General features: G+C 39.4%; 1 protein-coding gene and 2 non-coding genes across 9 annotated transcripts; all 3 read right to left on the reverse strand.

Annotated features, from left to right (window-relative positions):
* Positions 1-137: 137 nt before the first annotated feature.
* KHDC4 (KH domain containing 4, pre-mRNA splicing factor) lies at positions 138-17,724 on the reverse strand. Of its 7 annotated transcripts, none has more exons than XR_015161119.1 (14): positions 17,364-17,724; positions 16,668-16,884; positions 13,686-13,814; positions 13,271-13,350; positions 11,773-11,825; positions 11,362-11,525; positions 9,879-10,090; positions 9,262-9,322; positions 7,272-7,329; positions 6,780-6,929; positions 4,914-5,087; positions 3,889-3,973; positions 2,316-2,407; positions 138-1,420 (listed from the first exon to the last, which is right to left on the reverse strand). XR_015161119.1 is itself a non-coding variant. In XM_086393251.1 (14 exons), exons 1-14 carry the CDS (start codon positions 17,399-17,401, stop codon positions 1,221-1,223), a joined length of 1,845 nt encoding a protein of 614 aa, XP_086249377.1. In that variant the 5' UTR covers positions 17,402-17,724; the 3' UTR covers positions 138-1,220. The 7 variants fall into 7 exon arrangements, 1 of the variants encoding a protein (XP_086249377.1); XR_015161118.1 differs by having other exon boundaries at positions 3,889-4,001; XR_015161116.1 differs by having other exon boundaries at positions 6,780-6,932.
* On the reverse strand, positions 5,954-6,087 carry LOC147376666 (small nucleolar RNA SNORA42/SNORA80 family). The gene has a single exon (XR_015161740.1). It is a non-coding gene; the product is annotated as a small nucleolar RNA SNORA42/SNORA80 family (small nucleolar RNA).
* LOC147376667 (small Cajal body-specific RNA 4) lies at positions 10,439-10,573 on the reverse strand. Its single transcript, XR_015161737.1, has one exon.
* Positions 17,725-18,158: the final 434 nt, after the last annotated feature.

Raw genomic sequence — 18,158 nt, forward strand, 5'->3', positions numbered from 1 at the left:
AGGAACCTGGCAGGCTACAGCCCACAGGGTTGCAAAAAGTCAGACACCACTGAGCGGCTAAAACACATGAGTAAAAAAGGTTATGAATTTTCACATATGGATGGGTTGTGGAATAAAGAACAAAGAAACCACAAGCAGAATATTTATACATTTATTTATAAGGAAATTATGATCTAAATATTTACAACATATAGGAAACCAGAGGATACGTTTATACAAAGCCAGTCTGCAAAGTATTCAAATGTGCAAAAACGACAGTTCAGTATCTCAAACTACTCCTGGTTCAGCAGACTAGCTCCTTCACTTTCACACATCAATATTTGATACAAAAAAGTTCTTTTGGCAAAACCTATAATGCCAAGAAAAAGGACAAGTTGCAATTTCAGTCACTAAGTCCACCATTTACTCCAAGCAGTCAAATCTCTCTAGTTTCAGCTGCAATCAGTTCTCAGAGAGACAGACCACTGGATGTCACTTCTGTGATGAGTGCTGACCAGCTTTTGATCAAGTAATTTTCTCAGACCCAGTTGAAGACAAGGAGCTTAGACGGGCAGTAAAAACAGCAATGGTTATCTGAGACAAGAGTGCCTGAAAGGTACCAGCTTTGACTCATCCCAATGGAAAAAAACCTTCAATATCCCAGGATTCAGCTATATCCAACAGTTCTGCATTAGTAATGCATTTGCATTTTCCAAAACAAAGAATCCAAAAAATGAAATAGAGATGAGGAAGTTTTTAGATTTAAATACTGAAAGGAAAGGATGGTCTTAAAATCATTTACCCACTAATAAATAGTAAGGCTTTGTTTGGAACCAGTTATTATCAAAATTGACCACAGTAGTAAAATACAAATAAAACTTGCTTTATGTCAGAATAGGGGCTATTCATTTGGAAAAGGCTGGACCAGGTCAAGGGTATATTGGAATGACCCTGTTGAACAAGCACATTTCACCAACTGTTAAAAAGTTTGAGACAAATTTGTGATTCTAAGTAAATTTTAACAGATGCTATGCCACTGCAGAAATAAGGATTTTTTTTTTTAAAGAATGGAAACCCTTTAAAAAAGGGAACACTCATCACTGTTTTTTTTTTTTCCCCCATCACTGACTTCTGCAAAAGTCCAAGATGGTTCCCCGTACAGGCCCCAGAGTCTTATTAAATCAAATGCATGCATTATTGCTAGAGAGTCACCAAGGCTCAAATCTCTGCTCCACCGTTGCCTATGGAGCCATCCAGAATGGCATCTGTTGTTTAGCTCGTGGCTGTGATGAAGGATACTGATATCCCAAACTCCAGCCCTGTGGAAAACTACTTGCATTTTTATGACCTCCATGTTCCTCCTCTTCGTCAGATGAATCTGCAGCATAAGCCACCAAGCCAAACCCCTTCTCTGTAGTCTTCATTTTCTTGACGGGATAATCTAGAAGAGAGAAAAGTAACCCCAACCCCATTCCCCACCAAGAAGAAAAAAAAAAAAAAAAAAGATAATACCATAAATTCGTTAATTAAAAAAAAGATGTTAATTGTGGTTAGTTGGACACCATTTTGAGGTCACAGGGTCAATGGTCACCCAAAAACGTTGAAGATCACACGAAAAACAGCACCAGCATCAGCAAATGGGAATCCACCAGAACCATGTAAGAAAACAGAGAAAGAAAAAAGAAACACACACACACAAAAAAAAAAGAAAAAAAAAGAAAGGAAAGTTAGCAAGTCAGTCTCTGGAGTCTAATATTTCACCTTTAAAAAGTTAAAAGAAAAGAAGAAAAGAAAAAAATGTATTTTCTTCTGTTCATTTTTAAGACTACAAGCAAAGAACAAAAAAATAATCCCATTTACGGACCTCTCCAAATTTAGAGTTCTGAGATACTAAGAAGCAACATTTTAAAAAAGAAACTGGTTGACCATTCCCAACCAATAAGTAAGAGATATAAGGTGAGAGGTAGCTCGGCTCCCAACACGAAAATCTTTTAAGTCTGCATCAGGTTACCTCCAGGTATTCAAACAACAAAGGCAACAAAATTTTGAAATGACCTACCAATCATTACTTTTTCCTAAATGTCACTGATGCTATGTATAAAATGTAAGTCGACTGACTCTTTTCTAGACACACGTCGGTTGAAAATAAAAGGCTGTGTAACTATATGATGTCCTTATAAACAAACAAAAAAAAAAGTATTCTCATTAGCCAACAGATTATAGAGGTTGGATTAAACACCTGAATAAGTCAACCTGAATGAATATCAGATTAGAAAACTAATAGCTTAAGATCAGTCTTAGCCATTTCCTTGCTCCCCCAGCTACACCTTACTCACCATGACTCCCTGTTAAAGTCCCAGACCCATTCCTTTCGTCAGACTCTGTTTTTATTCCAGTCACTGGAAAGGCTGGTGGAGGCATCAACTGCCTGTTAAAAGTTAAAAATAATTTTTCAGACACATTCAACCTTTCCAATAGATAAGAAGTTGAATAACAATATAATCTACAAATAAAAGTTCATTTTAACCATTAATTTCAACCCTTTCTACCTGACACCATATTCTTCAAGCGATTATCAAGTTGTAAGATTAGGAAATTTCCTGGCAGTCCAGTGGCTAGGACCCAACACTTTCACTACCAGTGCCCTGGGTTCAACCCCTGCTCAGGGAACTAAGATCTCACAAGCCATGCAGTGTGGCCAAAAACAAAAGTTGTAAGATTATAATAGAATGAGTAAATAAACATAAATTAAAGTTGTAATAGGGAACTATATATAACATTATGGAATAATCTCAAAGGGGAAAGAATCTGAAAAAAAAAAAAAAAAGATATGTATGTACAACAAGTGAATCACTTTGTTGTACACTTAAAACTAATGCAACATTAAAAATAAACTATACTTCAAAATAAAAGAAAAAAAAAAAGGTCTTTCCAATGCAAATTATCTTTGTCATGACCTGAAAGTAATTGTCCCAACTGTTCTGTTTGAATATGCCTTTGTATACTTTTAACTACTGTAAAACATGGTATATCCACTAATGGGATTTGCCAATCACAGTACATATTTCTAGGCAGTTTATAAAACGATGCATCAAGAATTAAAGTACGAAAAAAAAAAAAAAAGAAAGTATGATATTCTTATGGAAAAAAAAAACAGAATGAACTGTTGTGATAAAAACCAGCTCCATCTTGTGAAGGCTAACATAACATAGGAGAGGAGAATCCAAGCACTGGGTGGCAGGCTGGACTCTCATTCAAGTACCTCCATCCATGATATTCTATGATTCTAAGTAGCAAAAATGGTTTGATTGTGTAATACTTCTTTTACTGTCTATCCTTAGGAAAACGGCTAAGACACAGACAAAAAAAATTAAGGCAGATACCTGAATAATCAAGTACTGAACTATTCAAGGCTGAGTGTAAGTGATTCTGCTGCTGCTGCTAAGTTGCTTCAGTCATGTCCGACTCTGTGCGACCCCATAGACGGCAGTCCACCAAGCTCCCCCGTCCCTGGGATTCTCCAGGCAAAACACTGGAGTGGGCTGCCATTTCCTTCTCCAATGCATGAAAGTGAAAAGTGAAAGTGAAGTCGCTCAGTCATGTCCGATTCTTAGCGACCCCGTGGACTGCAGCCTACCTACCAGGCTCCTCCATCCATGGGATTTTCTAGGCAAGAGTACTGGAGTGGGGTGCCATTGCCTTCTCCATAAGTGATTCTAAGACTGTGTAAAGGATATCATCGTATTTTCCATTACCACATCCATTACAATGAACAGGAGATTATTTGATCCAAATGATTTCATTTCAGTTTAACATCGGTGCTCGTAGCAACAATCATTATTCACATTAGTGTTGCAAAAAAAAATAGCATCTGAACATATCCATATAATTATGTTCCAACTAACTTACCTGTCCCTCTCTCGCTCTTTGCCTGAGGAACTTGCCGGCTTCGATCCTGCACCTTCAATCTCATTCTGACTGGAGAAGCCTGTACCTAAATTAGTCATATGAATGGGTCCATGCTATGAGCAGAAAAATACAGTGGCATTAGCAAATCTACAACTGCTGTATTGACTTTAGCTCCTTAATGTAACTGTCAAGTGCCTCATCTTTCTGATCAACTGCAGTAAGCTATACTACGTAGCTCTCTGGGATTTGGAGTTAACCATACTCAGAGCACAGACTATCACTTTTCTCTGTGGGACTTGGCCAGAGATTTTGTGCTTCATTATGCTATGTCTTTATGTTTTCAATTATCTATGACTTAACTGGTTTGTATAAATCTAGTTATAAACTACAAAAATGCTCCAAAGAATGTTTGGTTCAAAGAATGCTTCAGAGAATTCTGGTAAAGTACTTCTCCGGATAAAACAAGACTGTACCAAAATTACGTATTTTAATAATCTAAAAAGACTCATCAGTGAATGAGTTTATAATCACATCCATGCACAGAATCACTGCATTTCTGGCTATCGCTTTTTCAGGGGTGCAGGAATTGGAGAATGACACCACCCTCTTGTTTAGCAGGGAGAAAAAGAACAGTGCCAAGGTTTTAAATACAAACCATATATTGGTAGAGTAACAGTTCTTCCCTACTCATTTCACTACAAGCTGTAAGAGGCTTTCAAGAGTCTGCTGTATAAAGAGGAAGTGCAGAATTCTACAGAACTTCCAGATGCTAGTCATAGGAGACTTCTCTCAGGTGGAGAGCTTTGTATTCTCTTATCACACTGACCCAAAGACAAAACCCACCCACAAGGAATCATCTTGGTTTAACTTAATCCCTAAGGATAAATATCTTACTTAAATGGATTCCAGAATGCAGAAATCCTAGTATTGGGAGGACAGTTGACACAGATGTGAACTTATCTTTCTTTAAAGGGAGAATACAGTAAGGTAAGATGAAAAAAGTAAGATAGGATATTTTATTTAACCTGGTATCCAAGAAGTCCAGATTCTCGTTCATCTGGTAGCTCCTCTGTGAATCGCCTCTTCTGTGCCTGGGGTTGACTTGGGAGTGGGGGCTGGGGCTGGGGTGGGGGCTGGGGTCCGGCAGGCAAGGCAGTTTTGACAGGAGCAGCAGGAATAAAAGGCCCACTCATCGGACTCTGGGACCAAAACAAACCAAGGAGGAAAGTGTGAGAATGCCCAACTAACAAATTAACTAAAGGATGTTTACAATATACTTGTGATCAATATGATACATATAAATATTTCATCTTCTGGTCCTAAGTTTCCTTCAAGTATAAATTTGGTAACAGTACCACCTAGTCTTCCTACCTTCACAGCAGCTAACATGAAATGGAAAAACTACAATGTTTTGAACTCTCAGGAAAAACCTGCTGCACATTTTTGCCATCAGGAACAAACATGATCATGAACAAACAATAGACACTCCAGTCACTTACTTAGTTCAGAAGTTCTCAAGCAAGAACATTCTCTTATTTAAGGCCCTTTCATCAATGTAATTATCTCTTTCTGGATCAAAAATGCTGCTAAGGCTTGTGTGGCAAGTACAACTTCATCTATCATTTCCATGGATAAACTATGTCAAGAACAAGTATAATAGTTTTAAGAGGTTGTTCCAAAAAGGAAAAGATAGATATATTAGAGAAAACAAGCACTTCTAAAAGCAAAACTTTCATTAATAACAGCTAATATTTACTGACTGCTTACTTAATCCTTGCAACTCTGGGATATAATGATTATGCCATTTTATATACAAGGAAAACTAGAGCCTGGATAGATTAAGTTCTCTGCCAAGATCACACAGCTCAAAAATGGGGAAGCATCATGGACCCTGCCAGTCTCTCTCTAAACCCATACTCTTAACCATTCTGCTATATTGCTTCCCAATTACGAGAGAATGTGGCTCAAAGCTGCAGAACTATAGCTCTGCCTAAATGTAAGGTAAAATAATTATGACTAGGGGACCACAAACAGAATTGAGTTCATAAGCCCATTCTTGGTTTCACCCTGTACAACCGCTTTCAGTGCTCACAGCCCACAGGTAAAGAGACTGGGCAATGGTTCGAGGCTGTTTTCTCTGGCATGGGTACACTATGAGAGGCCCACAGAGGAGGACCTGCCATAAATCCATTACCATGCTTTCATCACTCCTTCCCCTGCCTATAAGAAGGGTACATAATCTAAATGAGGTGGCTATTTATTCTTTTTCTAAAATTCTACTTTCCTAGCTTGAGAAATATATACCAGCATTTATAATCCTTTCATTTAGAAAGCTCACATACCTCTTGGCCTAGAACACCTGTATATGATATATTTCTTCTAAGATTAGCAAATCAGTTCCAATCATTTAGACGAGTGTGGTATGCCAGCCCTAATCCATGAGAACTTTAACACTGCAAAGCCCAGGACACGTAAACTATGATTCTGGCCTGCTATCTGTTTTTGTAAATCAAGTTATTAGAACATAGTCATGCTCATCCATTTCCTCGTGTAGCGATGGCTTTTCCGCTACAGCAAGAATGCAATACTTATGGCAGAAACTGTATGGCCCACGAAGCCTAAAATATTTATCTTCCAGCCTTTCGTGAAAAGCTCAACAACTTGTGCTCTAAAGTAGTATTTGGTGGCAAAAGTTATAAAATTGTAAACTTTAGGATAAATATACACATGTACACACTTTTTCCAAAGTATTCAGGTAGTTCGATGGTGAGAACACAGGAAGAAACACCTCGAATTCCAGTTGCTTCTGAATAATACCACCACCTTTCCCCCGTCCCTGCCCCAATTTCTCCTAATTCAACGGTCTCATATTTCATATCCAGGCATCCTACCTGTCCAGTGCTAGCTGGAGGCTGCACTTGTGTTATCGGGTATTGTGTTGGCACAGGTGGAACTCCAGTGGGTAATGCTGGCAAGACTCCAGGTGCCAAAGAAACAGCTGGTGGCACTATACTTGGTACTCCGTAAGGAGGTTGAACTGGCTGCTGAGGAGGGGGAACAACAGGGTAACCAGACTGATAGCCATTGGATGGATAATATGGTGGCTGAGGAGGGACACTACTTATAGCAGAGGGTTGTGTATAGCCTGAGGGGGAAGAAAAAAAGTGTTTAATCAGCTGCAGCAGAATGAGACATTTTAGCTGAATATTAAACTTAATCTCTAGGGAAGAAAACTACTGAGGCACAAATGGCTTTCCAAATTATCCTAAGTTAAAGTGAATATTATTAGTGCCCTGGCACAGTTACTTTAACTTCAAGTATCTTACTTTATTCATTAATATCACTACCAAAATATTTTTTTTACCACTTCAAGACATACACACCTGGTAAAGGTACAGCAGTATTAATCTGATTCACAAATCTAGAGTATTCAGCATGAACCTAAAAAGTGAAGGGAAGACAAATCAATATGGAACACTCTATTCACTTAGTGTATATATAAGGATATATAATTCTAGGATCAAAGCAAATTAGAAGCCAAAACATTTCTATCAATGTTTCAATCAAATTTATTAGACTTGTTTAATCTAAATTTGGGGGCCTCCCAGGTAATTCAGTGGTAAAGAATTCACCTGCCAATGCAGAAGACATGGGTTAGATTCCCTGGGTCAGAAAGATTCCCTGAAGGAAGAAATGGCAACCTACTCCAGTATTCTTGCTGGCAGAATCCCACGGACAGAGGAGTCTGGTGGGCTGCAGTCCATGGGATCACCAAGGGTCAGACACAACTGAGCACACACACACTCTTAATTCTAATAAGGCACACCAATAAATTACTAACCCAGGTTTGGGGAACAAGAGACATAGACATCAGGAGCACCCTAAGTGAAGTGAAAGTCGCTCAGTCATGTCTGACTCTTTCCAACCCCATGGACTATGGGAATTCTCCAGGCCGGGATACTGGAGTGGGTAGCCTTTCCCTTCTCCAGGGGATCTTCCCCAACCCAGGGATCGAACTGGGGTCTGCAGCATTAGGGAAGCAATTTGAGGGGAGCATCCTAAGCCCCCACCCCAACTGACCCAATTCTAGGGTAGAAAATCATTCACAGACCCACAGAAATTAAGCAGTTAAGATATTTCTAAGTTTTCTGTTTAACTGTAGAGAAACCATTCATTCTTTTATAATAAATAAAAGAATTACCAATAAGGGTAATTCGCTCTCAAGGAGCTCATGGTTTAATGAAGGTTTATTACCTCTTCCATCCAGTTCTTCATTGTAAGGATCTTACTAAGTCCAACTTTGTTGCTACTTAGTAAGTAACAACAAAGAAAAAGATGAGGAACTGGTCAAGGAAGTTATATGAGACAAGGGTTGGTAAATCACGTTACCTTACAAAAGCAAAGGAAATAACAGCTTCATCCTGAGACGCCTGATACCAAATTCCTTAAATTACCAAATAATGCAAGATTGAACATATTCAACCCCTCGAACCTGATTTCCTTTAGGTGCTATAAAAAAACCTACAGTTTATTTTAACTTCTGGTTATTTGATTATAGAATAAACAGAATGGACAAAGAAGCCCAAAGGATACTGCAAAGGATGACTGGCTTCCAAGTGGGATAACTCAACCCACCTCATCTAAAGCTAATATTAAATTTGGAATTCAGATCATAAACAACCTGACCAGGATTAATAGTGGTATTTAAATAACTGACAACACTCAGACTGTATGATACTATATAGTGGAAATGTCATACTGAAATAGCTCCTGAAGAAGAAATGCAAGTCAACAGTGACCCTGGCTAGGGGAGTCTGACTTCCTTACAGAGAGTATCAGTTGCTGGAATAATGCAGTAGTTTGAAGTGTTGTTTCAACCCCCTACCAAATTTATGTCTGCCAAAGAACACTGGAATATGACCTCATTTGGAAACAAGGTCTTTACAGATGGAGATCGTTAAGTTGCAGTCATGCTGGATTAGAGTGGACCGTAAAATCCAATCTCCTCCTTCTTATGAGAGGAGATAAGAGAGACACAGGAAAAGCCAGGTGAAGATGGAGGCAGAGTCAGGCTGACACAAGGCAAAGAATGCCAAGGACTGCAGGTTAATTATTAACAAGCTAGTTGAGAGGAATGGAATGGATTCTCCCTCGGAGCCTTCAGAAGGAACCAAGCTTGCCCACACCTTGAATTTGGACTTCTGGCTTCCTGAACTATGAGAGAATAAAGGTCTGTTGTTTTAAGTCATCTGGTTTGTGGGAATTTGATATGGGAGGCCTAGGAAACTTATACAGGTAGAAAAATAGCTAAGACACAGTCCAAGATGGCAGTAGATCTTCTAAATGAGTTTCAGACAGATAAATATAACTTACTGTTTGCAAGAGATTCTCACAGAGCTTCTTGGCAGCAGCTAGGCCTTCTGGTTTGGGATGACTGTAAAGACGTAAGAACCAATAAATTTGAAAGAAAGAAAAAGACACAGAATTCTGCTTCCACTTTGTATGCTGTTTTATAAATGCAGTATAGTCAATGTAGCACAAATCTAAGTTTCTGAATATCACAAAACAGAAACACAAAAAGAGTCCTTAAGCCCTTCAAGATGTAACTAATATCATTACCATAAATGTTATGTTCTCCTTCTTTGAGTAACGGTATTTCTTGATATAAACAAAACCTATTTAAAGACCGCTAAAATTATTTTAAAATGTATTAATATTGTCATAGGTTTAAATGAAAATTATTTCAAGCTTACCGCAGCTCATTTAATGATCACAGACTCTTATAAAACCCAAAGATGTAAATACTAAAAAATCCAATCACACCTCTACTTCAGTTTTTATTAATTACAAAGCGATTACTGCTATTATTTACTTAAGTTCCTAATGCTACTACTTATTAAGCTCATATTCTCTTGCTCCTCTTGAGTCACTTCTGCCTGTACTGATCAGCTGACAAGTATCCAAATATCCTTGGCTCTATCCATCCATACCTGATGTAAATGTACATAGGTTCAAAAGCTTCTCGGCCAGATGCTGGCTCAATGCAGCCTGAGCCTTTCCCTCGTAGGAAGACTTTGGCACCTGTTTCAATCTGAATGTGCTGCAAATAGGTGCAGCCTGGACCTTCCACTTTCTCCTTGACATTAAAAGTGGGCACAGCATGTTCAAGACCCACGAATAATTTATCTTGAACATAATGCATCTGCAGAAGAACAGAATATCTCTAATTAAAACAGAATACATAAATAAATCCTAAAAATGAAAATTATTAGGCAAAATACTTTAATCCTCCAGATACTTTCAATCACTTCCAGAATAAAGACGCCCCACCCGCCCTGTAATTACTACCATGAACCTAAAAAATAAACCCTATCAAGTTGCTTAATTTAAACACAAACCACATATTCCACGTACATACCTACAACATTAACATCTAACTCTGTTCAGTGAAATCTACTTAAGAAGTGAAAACCCAAGATTCAATACTGAGTAAGTATATCCACTTACTGTATAAGAAATAGCAAAGACAGTCTCCTGTAAAACTGGAGTAGAATGTCGGGTCATACAGTCAACCCTGTGATATTCTATAACACACGGAGGGCTGCTCTCTCCAACCCTTTTTTTCTAGGAGGATTGTATCAGCAGAGTCTTGCTTCATCAGACTCAGCCTTCTTAGTCCTCCAGTTAAGTTTACTAATTTAAACCAAACCACTAACTTCAAAATGCACAGTTATGTGTACTCTTTGATCTATCAGTCCCTTTTCTGTGTCAACCACAAACCGGCACTTGCCATGTATGCTTGCCATCTCCCTCTGCAAGGATTAAATCATGTGCTGCGGCCACTGTTGACCTTCAGTACCCTCTGAAAGGCGTTCAGGGTGGAAAACAGAAATGAGGCACTCTTGCGCTCCCAGAAAACTGGCAAGACAGGTCTTCAAATAGCTAGCTATTCTCAAGAGCTGATTCTATGAGTCTAATTTTTACATCTCCTTGTACCTAGAAAAGCACTAAAATCCTTCATGGTGATGACTATTTCTCGTGACTAGCAGAAGCTTTATGAAACCAGAAGAACTTCCTAAAAAATAAACATGCTTAATTACATGTACTCCCACTTTACCAAAATCACATATATACTGTCCTTCCCCTCTATCTCTCTGGAACAGTCTCTGAGAACGATTTGAGCCACTATCTCCCAGGCTACAGTTTTCATACTGGCCCAAATAAAACTTAACTCTCAACTCTCATGTTATGCATTTTTTTTTAAAAGTTGACATCTAGAATGTATCAGTATAAAGAGATGTGTGTTCAGATGTTCACTAACCTGAATGGTCCATTAATAGGATTATCAACAGGGTAAACTTTTAGGTTGGAACTTCAGGGTTTTATTTTTTTCTTCATACTCCCTATAGTATTTGGCATATATCATTTTTACAGAAATGATAACACTGTTAATGATCTCTCCATAAAACATACCCCTGACTGGAAGGGAGGCTTCTGGCTAACAGCTGGAGACAGTTGTGCAATGGGTGCTGGCTGGTGATAGACAGTGACTGTTGCACCATTAAAAGTTGGACTTGTCCCTGTTGCAGCTTTGACTACCCCATTGGTAATAATTTCTTTGATTCGGTTTACAGCTCCTAGGGAAAAACACAGACAGTAGGGTACTACATTAAAGAAATGAACAAACAGATAAACAACAATGATAAACACAGGCCAATCCTCAGTTACTTGTGTTTTTAATCCATTTTATGGACTACCCAAATATATTCATGAGCAGTTCATAAAGAAGAGTTAAAGCAGCCACCAGGAACAGTTTGCCAACTTATTACATGTAATACTTTGCTCCTCACAAAAAGCAGTATGTGAGTCAAAACAATTACTTACTGTCCACTAATTCCCGTGTCTGGCCCTGAACATGAAGATACAATGGACGATCCCTATAAAGAGAAATATTAAAATGATGATAGCAAGCTGGTCACAACCAAAGGTGTCAAATGGGTCACCAAACCTAATCTGGTATCACTCGAATGTTTCTAAATAAGTAAAGGAGACCATATACATGAAAATGCCTGTTGCTAGTTAAATTTCTAAGAACATGGTTTTATAGCTGGCAAATGAATACTTTGCTGGCTGCTTAAAGTAAATGGGGCCACACAGGGATCAAATATGCTCTTATAGGCTCATGAACATTAATCTCTAGTCTTCTGGATAACCCAATGTTTGAGAACAGAATTTCTTTCTGTTGGCCGTCTATTAAGTTATGGACAAAAGGGCTCTTGGCTATCCAACCTAATGTGCCAAGAGTGGTGGCATATATATATACATACATACACGTGTATTTCTTTAAAGGTCCACACCCAACTGAGAAGCCTCTTTAGCCTCTAACATAACATGGGGTTACTTGGTGGTTCAGTGGTTAAGAATATGCCTGCCAATACAGAGGACATGGGTTCGATCCCTGGTCTGGGAAGATGCCACACACTGCAGAGCAACAAAGCTGGTGGACAGCAATTACTGAAGCCCACGCACGTAGAACCCACGTTCCGCAGCATGAGAAGCCACCACAATGAGAGGCCCACGCACCACAACAAAGAGTAGCTCCTGCTTGCTGCAACTGAAGTCCAACGAAGACCCAATACAGCCAAAAATAACAAATCAAAACCAGAAACTCACTTAAATTGTGATTATAACAATAAAGTGATCAACAACCGTACTAATAAAAAGCTGTCGGCAAAATATAACTGTGTTTAAAGAAAAAAATGTTTAAAACAATAACCAGCACATATGCAAGGTTAAAATACAGTCTTAGCTTGAGGTAGAGAGCAATTTTGCCTCCTAATTATATTAAGTTTAAGCCAATATGAAAAATGTTGCACTGCCTGAATACCTGCCCTCAAAAACTGGATAATGGAAGTAATGAAACTAAACTGAGATGAAACCTTTATATGGACAACTTACAACCTATAATTATCACAGTGGTAATAAGGAATCTGATAAAAGGATTTTTCTAAAAGGGAGAGTATAACAAAGTAGGAACCCACTTGTTGGGGGAAATATTTCCATAGAAAAAAACTTAGATATACAGTAAATATTAACAACTACTGTCTTCTCTCACAGTTTAGTCTAATTTATTTCCTCCAGTAAAAGCATTAATTGTCAAGTAAAAAACCAAACAGCAAGAGGAAAGAAACAGCTGCCAATACTTCTTACATCTGTTTCGAGATGTCTCAAATTCTGCTATAAAATGAGTGCGCGCACATGCGTGTGTGTATAGCTACTAACCAAGCAAGCATGTACACATATTCCCTACAAATGACGAATATGAAGCTACTGTGAGTCCTATATCCAACTCTTCCCCAAAGTATAGGATATGCATACTTACCCTGGTCCTACTTTGGCCTTCTCCTCAGTTGTCATGAACCTCCCTCGAGTTGACACTGCAGCCCCACTAAGTCGGCTGATCTAAAAAGCAAACAATGCGTTAGATGATTGGGCAATTCACTGAGTTCAATGACAGGCCGCAGGATATAGATTTCCCCCATTCATTCACTCCATCAATACGTAGGAGTGAGTTCCCTCCTAGTATCTGAAATTTTAACTGAAGCTAACTCAAGGAATTCACCCCTATCTGTTTCTTTACTGTCACGAGTAAGTTCTTCCACAGTTAAACCTGATCCTGACTTTGCAGACCCAAAACCACTAATAAAAATCTGACTCCTGTTTGTGTTTAAAGGCCTTGTTTTTCTGACACTACATCCACCCACCACCTTCCCCACAGAGGCCCAACATCTCCATACCTCATCTTGAGTCTGTCCTCGGGTCAGCAAGTTCCTACACGTGAGAGGCACATCGTTGATCTCTACTTCAGCCACAACCAGGTCATCCTTGCTTTTATTGCTAGTTAGGCCTTTGCCAGGGGCCTGAAGCTGTAACAGGAGAAATTACATTAAAAAGTTCATATGACAAAATAATCTCTTTGCTGTTCAATTTAAAACTACACTTTCCCAAGTGCCACTAACTCCTTACCGATCCCCTCCACCTAGCAAACACACCTGGAAATATTCCTTGGTCATTCGTCATCAACAAAATAAGAAAGCAAACAAAACCTCCATAAAATGACACCACATACAGTCAATTTACTTGAAGGCCATCATTAGATATCTTTGTAACCTTGGCCCTGTGTGCATTTTTATGACCATATGATTACAGAAACGCTATGGACTAAAAGCTGCAATCTCCAAAAGGAAAATTAAAGGCCAAGTTATGATGCTTTACTGCTCAATTAGATAGCTACAGGTGTAGTAAAATATAGGGCAGAGTCCATGCACAACCTACCTGAGCCCAACTACGCACACACCCCATCGGTGTAGTAGAAAGCTGCCTGTGTGCCAACACTAGGTCACAACACAAAAAATTCTATTCCTACAGAAACCTCAGAAATCCTTCAATTGTATCCAGTTCACATCCCATTACTCTCTTAAGGAAGAACAAAGAGAATGAATGAAAAGACAAGTAAGATTCTAAAACCTGACTGTTTTCTCTCAATTTAAACTATGGGCAAATCCACAACAATGTAAAATCAACTATACTTTAATAAAAAGTAAAACAAAAAAATGCTGTACGGCAGAAATTAGCATAACTTTGTAAATCAACTATAATTTTTTAAAGTTAATAAAATTTAAAAATTTTAAAAATAAACTACAGGGAATTCCCTGGTGGTCTAGTGGTTAGGATGCCAAGCTTTCTCTGCTGAGGGTCTGGGTTTAATCCCAGGTTGGGGAATTAAGATCCCACAAGCTACGTGACACGGCCCCCTAAAATAATTAAAATAAACTACAGGCAACTCCAGATAGCTGAATTTGAGTGTTATCTCAAAAACTTTAACCTCAAGATAGCCCTCCCCAACCCTTAGTTGCCATGGACAGCACAAAGAAAGTAAAATACAAATTATTTATTTGCACATTAGGGATTTTAAAAATGTGGAAGCACACTAAACTCCACAATCTCTCTTTTCCTTTACTGACTTTCAGAATGCATTTACACACCTTATCTCACTGAATCCTTATGCCTTTAAAGGTGCGTATCAGTGTTGTCCAACAGAACTCTGTTTTCCACTTGCCAGTCCAATATGGGTGTCACCATCCACACGTCGACTAATGTGGCTAACATAACCAAGGAACTAAATCCTGAAATTTACAACCAGTAACTGGGCATTCTAGGTTTCATATGTAGGTATTCTGATTCTAAATCCAGTATTTGTGCACCATGCTGCCTTCTGCTGGGTTCAATTACCATTTTAGAGATTACTTTTTTAAAAGAAAAAAATAAGTCTAAAGGAGTAACATCAATATTAATAATTTTAACATTCAAGCATCCATCTCCATCAATGTGCTTTTAGTATTTCCTTCTAGATTTTACAAAGAAACAATTGACTCACATGATCTCTTCAAACCAAAAAAATACAATGAATAACAAACTTCCAATTCACTACAAGTTTTCAACAAATCCACAGAACTCAAGCATTAAAACATCCACACAGCTTCTGGCCTACTGATAGATATTATCTATTGACAAACTGGAAGGCTGAGGAATTGCATTTCCTTTCTCCCCCCAGCCCACCCAGCTTTATTGAAGTACCAACTGACAAAACTGTAAACATTTAAGGTGTACAATTTTACATTTTGATATAAATATATACACACACAGTGTGAAATAATTACCACCAAACACACTAATTAACATATCCATCACCACATGCATTGCGTTTTTAAGCAGAACTCTTCACAGGTACCAAGAAAGGCAATTTTAATTAAACCAAAATAATTGTTTTTCACATGAAAACTACAACGGAATGGGCTGTCTTGGAACAAACTGAATTCTCCAACTCCAAACAAAAGCTAAACACCCCGAGTCTGAGGTGACACTGAAGTCAGACATCTGCGTCTACCATTTACAGGTCTAAGACAAGTTAACTTTCCATTCATGAACCTAATGTTCCCGTATCTATAAACTGGTGACAATAATCCACTGCATACTTGTCGCAAGGTTGTTTTTCCCCCTGACCGCAAAGCTTGTATTCTAGCAATATAAACAGAACTGTGCTCCTTGTTCTGTAGGAAAATTCTTGCATTCTGCAGCAAGATAAAGGCTTCAAAGTTCAGACCCATTTCAGCTGTAAGCTTCTAATTTTAACAGGGATTTTATAAAACGACCAAATAATTTCCTAATTTGTATGAAAACAGCAAAACAACTCACATATCAATTAATCATTTTAGTTGATGTTTAACTGCACTTCAGTTAGGCAGTCATTAGATATCTGAATCTACAGCTTTTTAACTGGACACGACAATTTAAACCACGCGATTTATCTGAATTTCTCTTCTGACTTCAGGGAAAACGTACATGTTATCAAAAGACATACTACACCACTGCTTTAGATAATTATGACTTCCCTGGTGGCTCAGACAGTAAAGGATCTGCCTACAATGCGGGAGACCAGGGTTCAATCCCTGGGTCAGGAAGATCTCCTGGAGAAGGCAATGGCAACCCACTCCAGTATTCTTGTCATATACATAGAACTTAAGCTGAACTAAGTGAAATAAATTCAATCACACTGCCTCCTAAAAACAAATCACAAGATATTATCAAATACATTTCAAATATAAGTATTTTTAATTACTGTATCTCTGTTTTCTCTTTCATTCATCCAAATTATTGGGAGATTACAAAATAACCCCCATTAATACTGCAATTAGCAGAGTCCCCTCAACTTCAAATACCTTCTCAGCAGCATTCTGAGTTGGTTTCAGCTTTCCTTTGGCCATGAGCATGGCATTGATCTTGGCCGCCACAGCAGCAGCAGCATCCAAGGCTCCAGAGGGTGCAGCTGTGGAGCCCCCCGGGCTTCCCCCACTGCTGGTAACCTCCCCCCCTGGGGTCGCCGGTGGCAAAAACAGAAGAGGGGCTGGAGCTGGTTGGTCCCATTTGCTGCGGCGCCTACGGAAGTAAAAGAAAAAATATTAGGCCCCATCAAAGCTTTCAGTTATATTTTTCTCCCCTTACGACACCTTAACACGCATTTACAATTTCGACTCTCCTATCAAAAATGGAATTACCGTCTCTCCTTAGAACTACTGCAACATTTCCCCAAATACTTCTTCCAACCTCGTTCCAGAATCTACTTCCTTTCTCCTCCGTCATCCCTATTAAGATTCCACTCTGTCCCATACGTCCTCGTTTCCGCCTCCCCCTTAGTTCGGCCTTCCCGAAGTCCCTGCTTTTCTCCTGTTTTTGATCCCCGCCAGCCTTTTCCAGGGACTCCAGGCCTGCTCACCACCCTTCGCCCCAAAGGTCCGGCCCTCCAATATGTCCACTTCCCACCTCAGGGCCCTTCCACCCATACGCTGCTTCCCATGATCCCTCTGCCTCTCCTGCTCCCCACGCTCCCTGAGATGCCCTCTCCCGCGAAGCTTTACCCGCCGGCTCCAGGATGTGTCGCGCTCCCCGCGGACATGGCGACCGGGTCTGATCAACCACCCGCCAACTACTCCACTACCACCTTCCCGTCACTTCCGCCCCCAACGCCCTTACGCAGAGCCTCTTCCGGTCGTGAGGCAAAGCGGTTCCGGTGTAAACGTCTATTCCTATTGGACTCTGATTTCAAGGCATCTGGAGTTGTGGGAGCCTCTAGGGTTTGACCTTCCTGCTTGCGCCTTGCCCTTCAAAAAGATGGCTGTTAAACCTCATATTAAAGAAGAATTGGGGCAAGGAGAATTCATCTTTGCTGTGGGCAAGTTGGTAGCCTAGAAGACAATACGCATGAGTCAGGGAATTAAACAGGTTTTACCCCAAATTCACTAACATTCCTGTGGAGTCCCAGCCTGTGGCTTGGAAGTGTGCTTTCCCACGACTTTTACGAACTTCACGTTTCAGTTACATGTTTAGGAAAATGGAAACGATTCCTCCTCTCAAAGGTTATTCGAAGAATTTTTTTTTTCTTCTTTTCTGTGCGCCTAGCCCCATTTTAAGAGCGAGGCATATAAATTATGACAAACCAGCCGCGGGTCCTCCCTTTCTGTTAGTTATAATGTGGCGGGGTAGGCACGCGGGCAATTACATAGAATAGGACTGTGTGATAAGCAAAGATGAAGAAGACAGAATGCTGAACTTGGTGGAGCTTACACGCAGGTATTTGAAAGAAACGGAAACTAAACTTCCAGGTGATGGTTGGAGGAGTGATCCAGCGTTTGTTATGAAACACCGTGTTGTGG

Source organism: Bos grunniens, chromosome 3 (assembly GCF_055505025.1).
Source record: "Bos grunniens cultivar Pamir isolate PY7600 chromosome 3, Bosgru_T2T1.0, whole genome shotgun sequence".
NCBI lineage: Eukaryota > Metazoa > Chordata > Mammalia > Artiodactyla > Bovidae > Bos > Bos grunniens.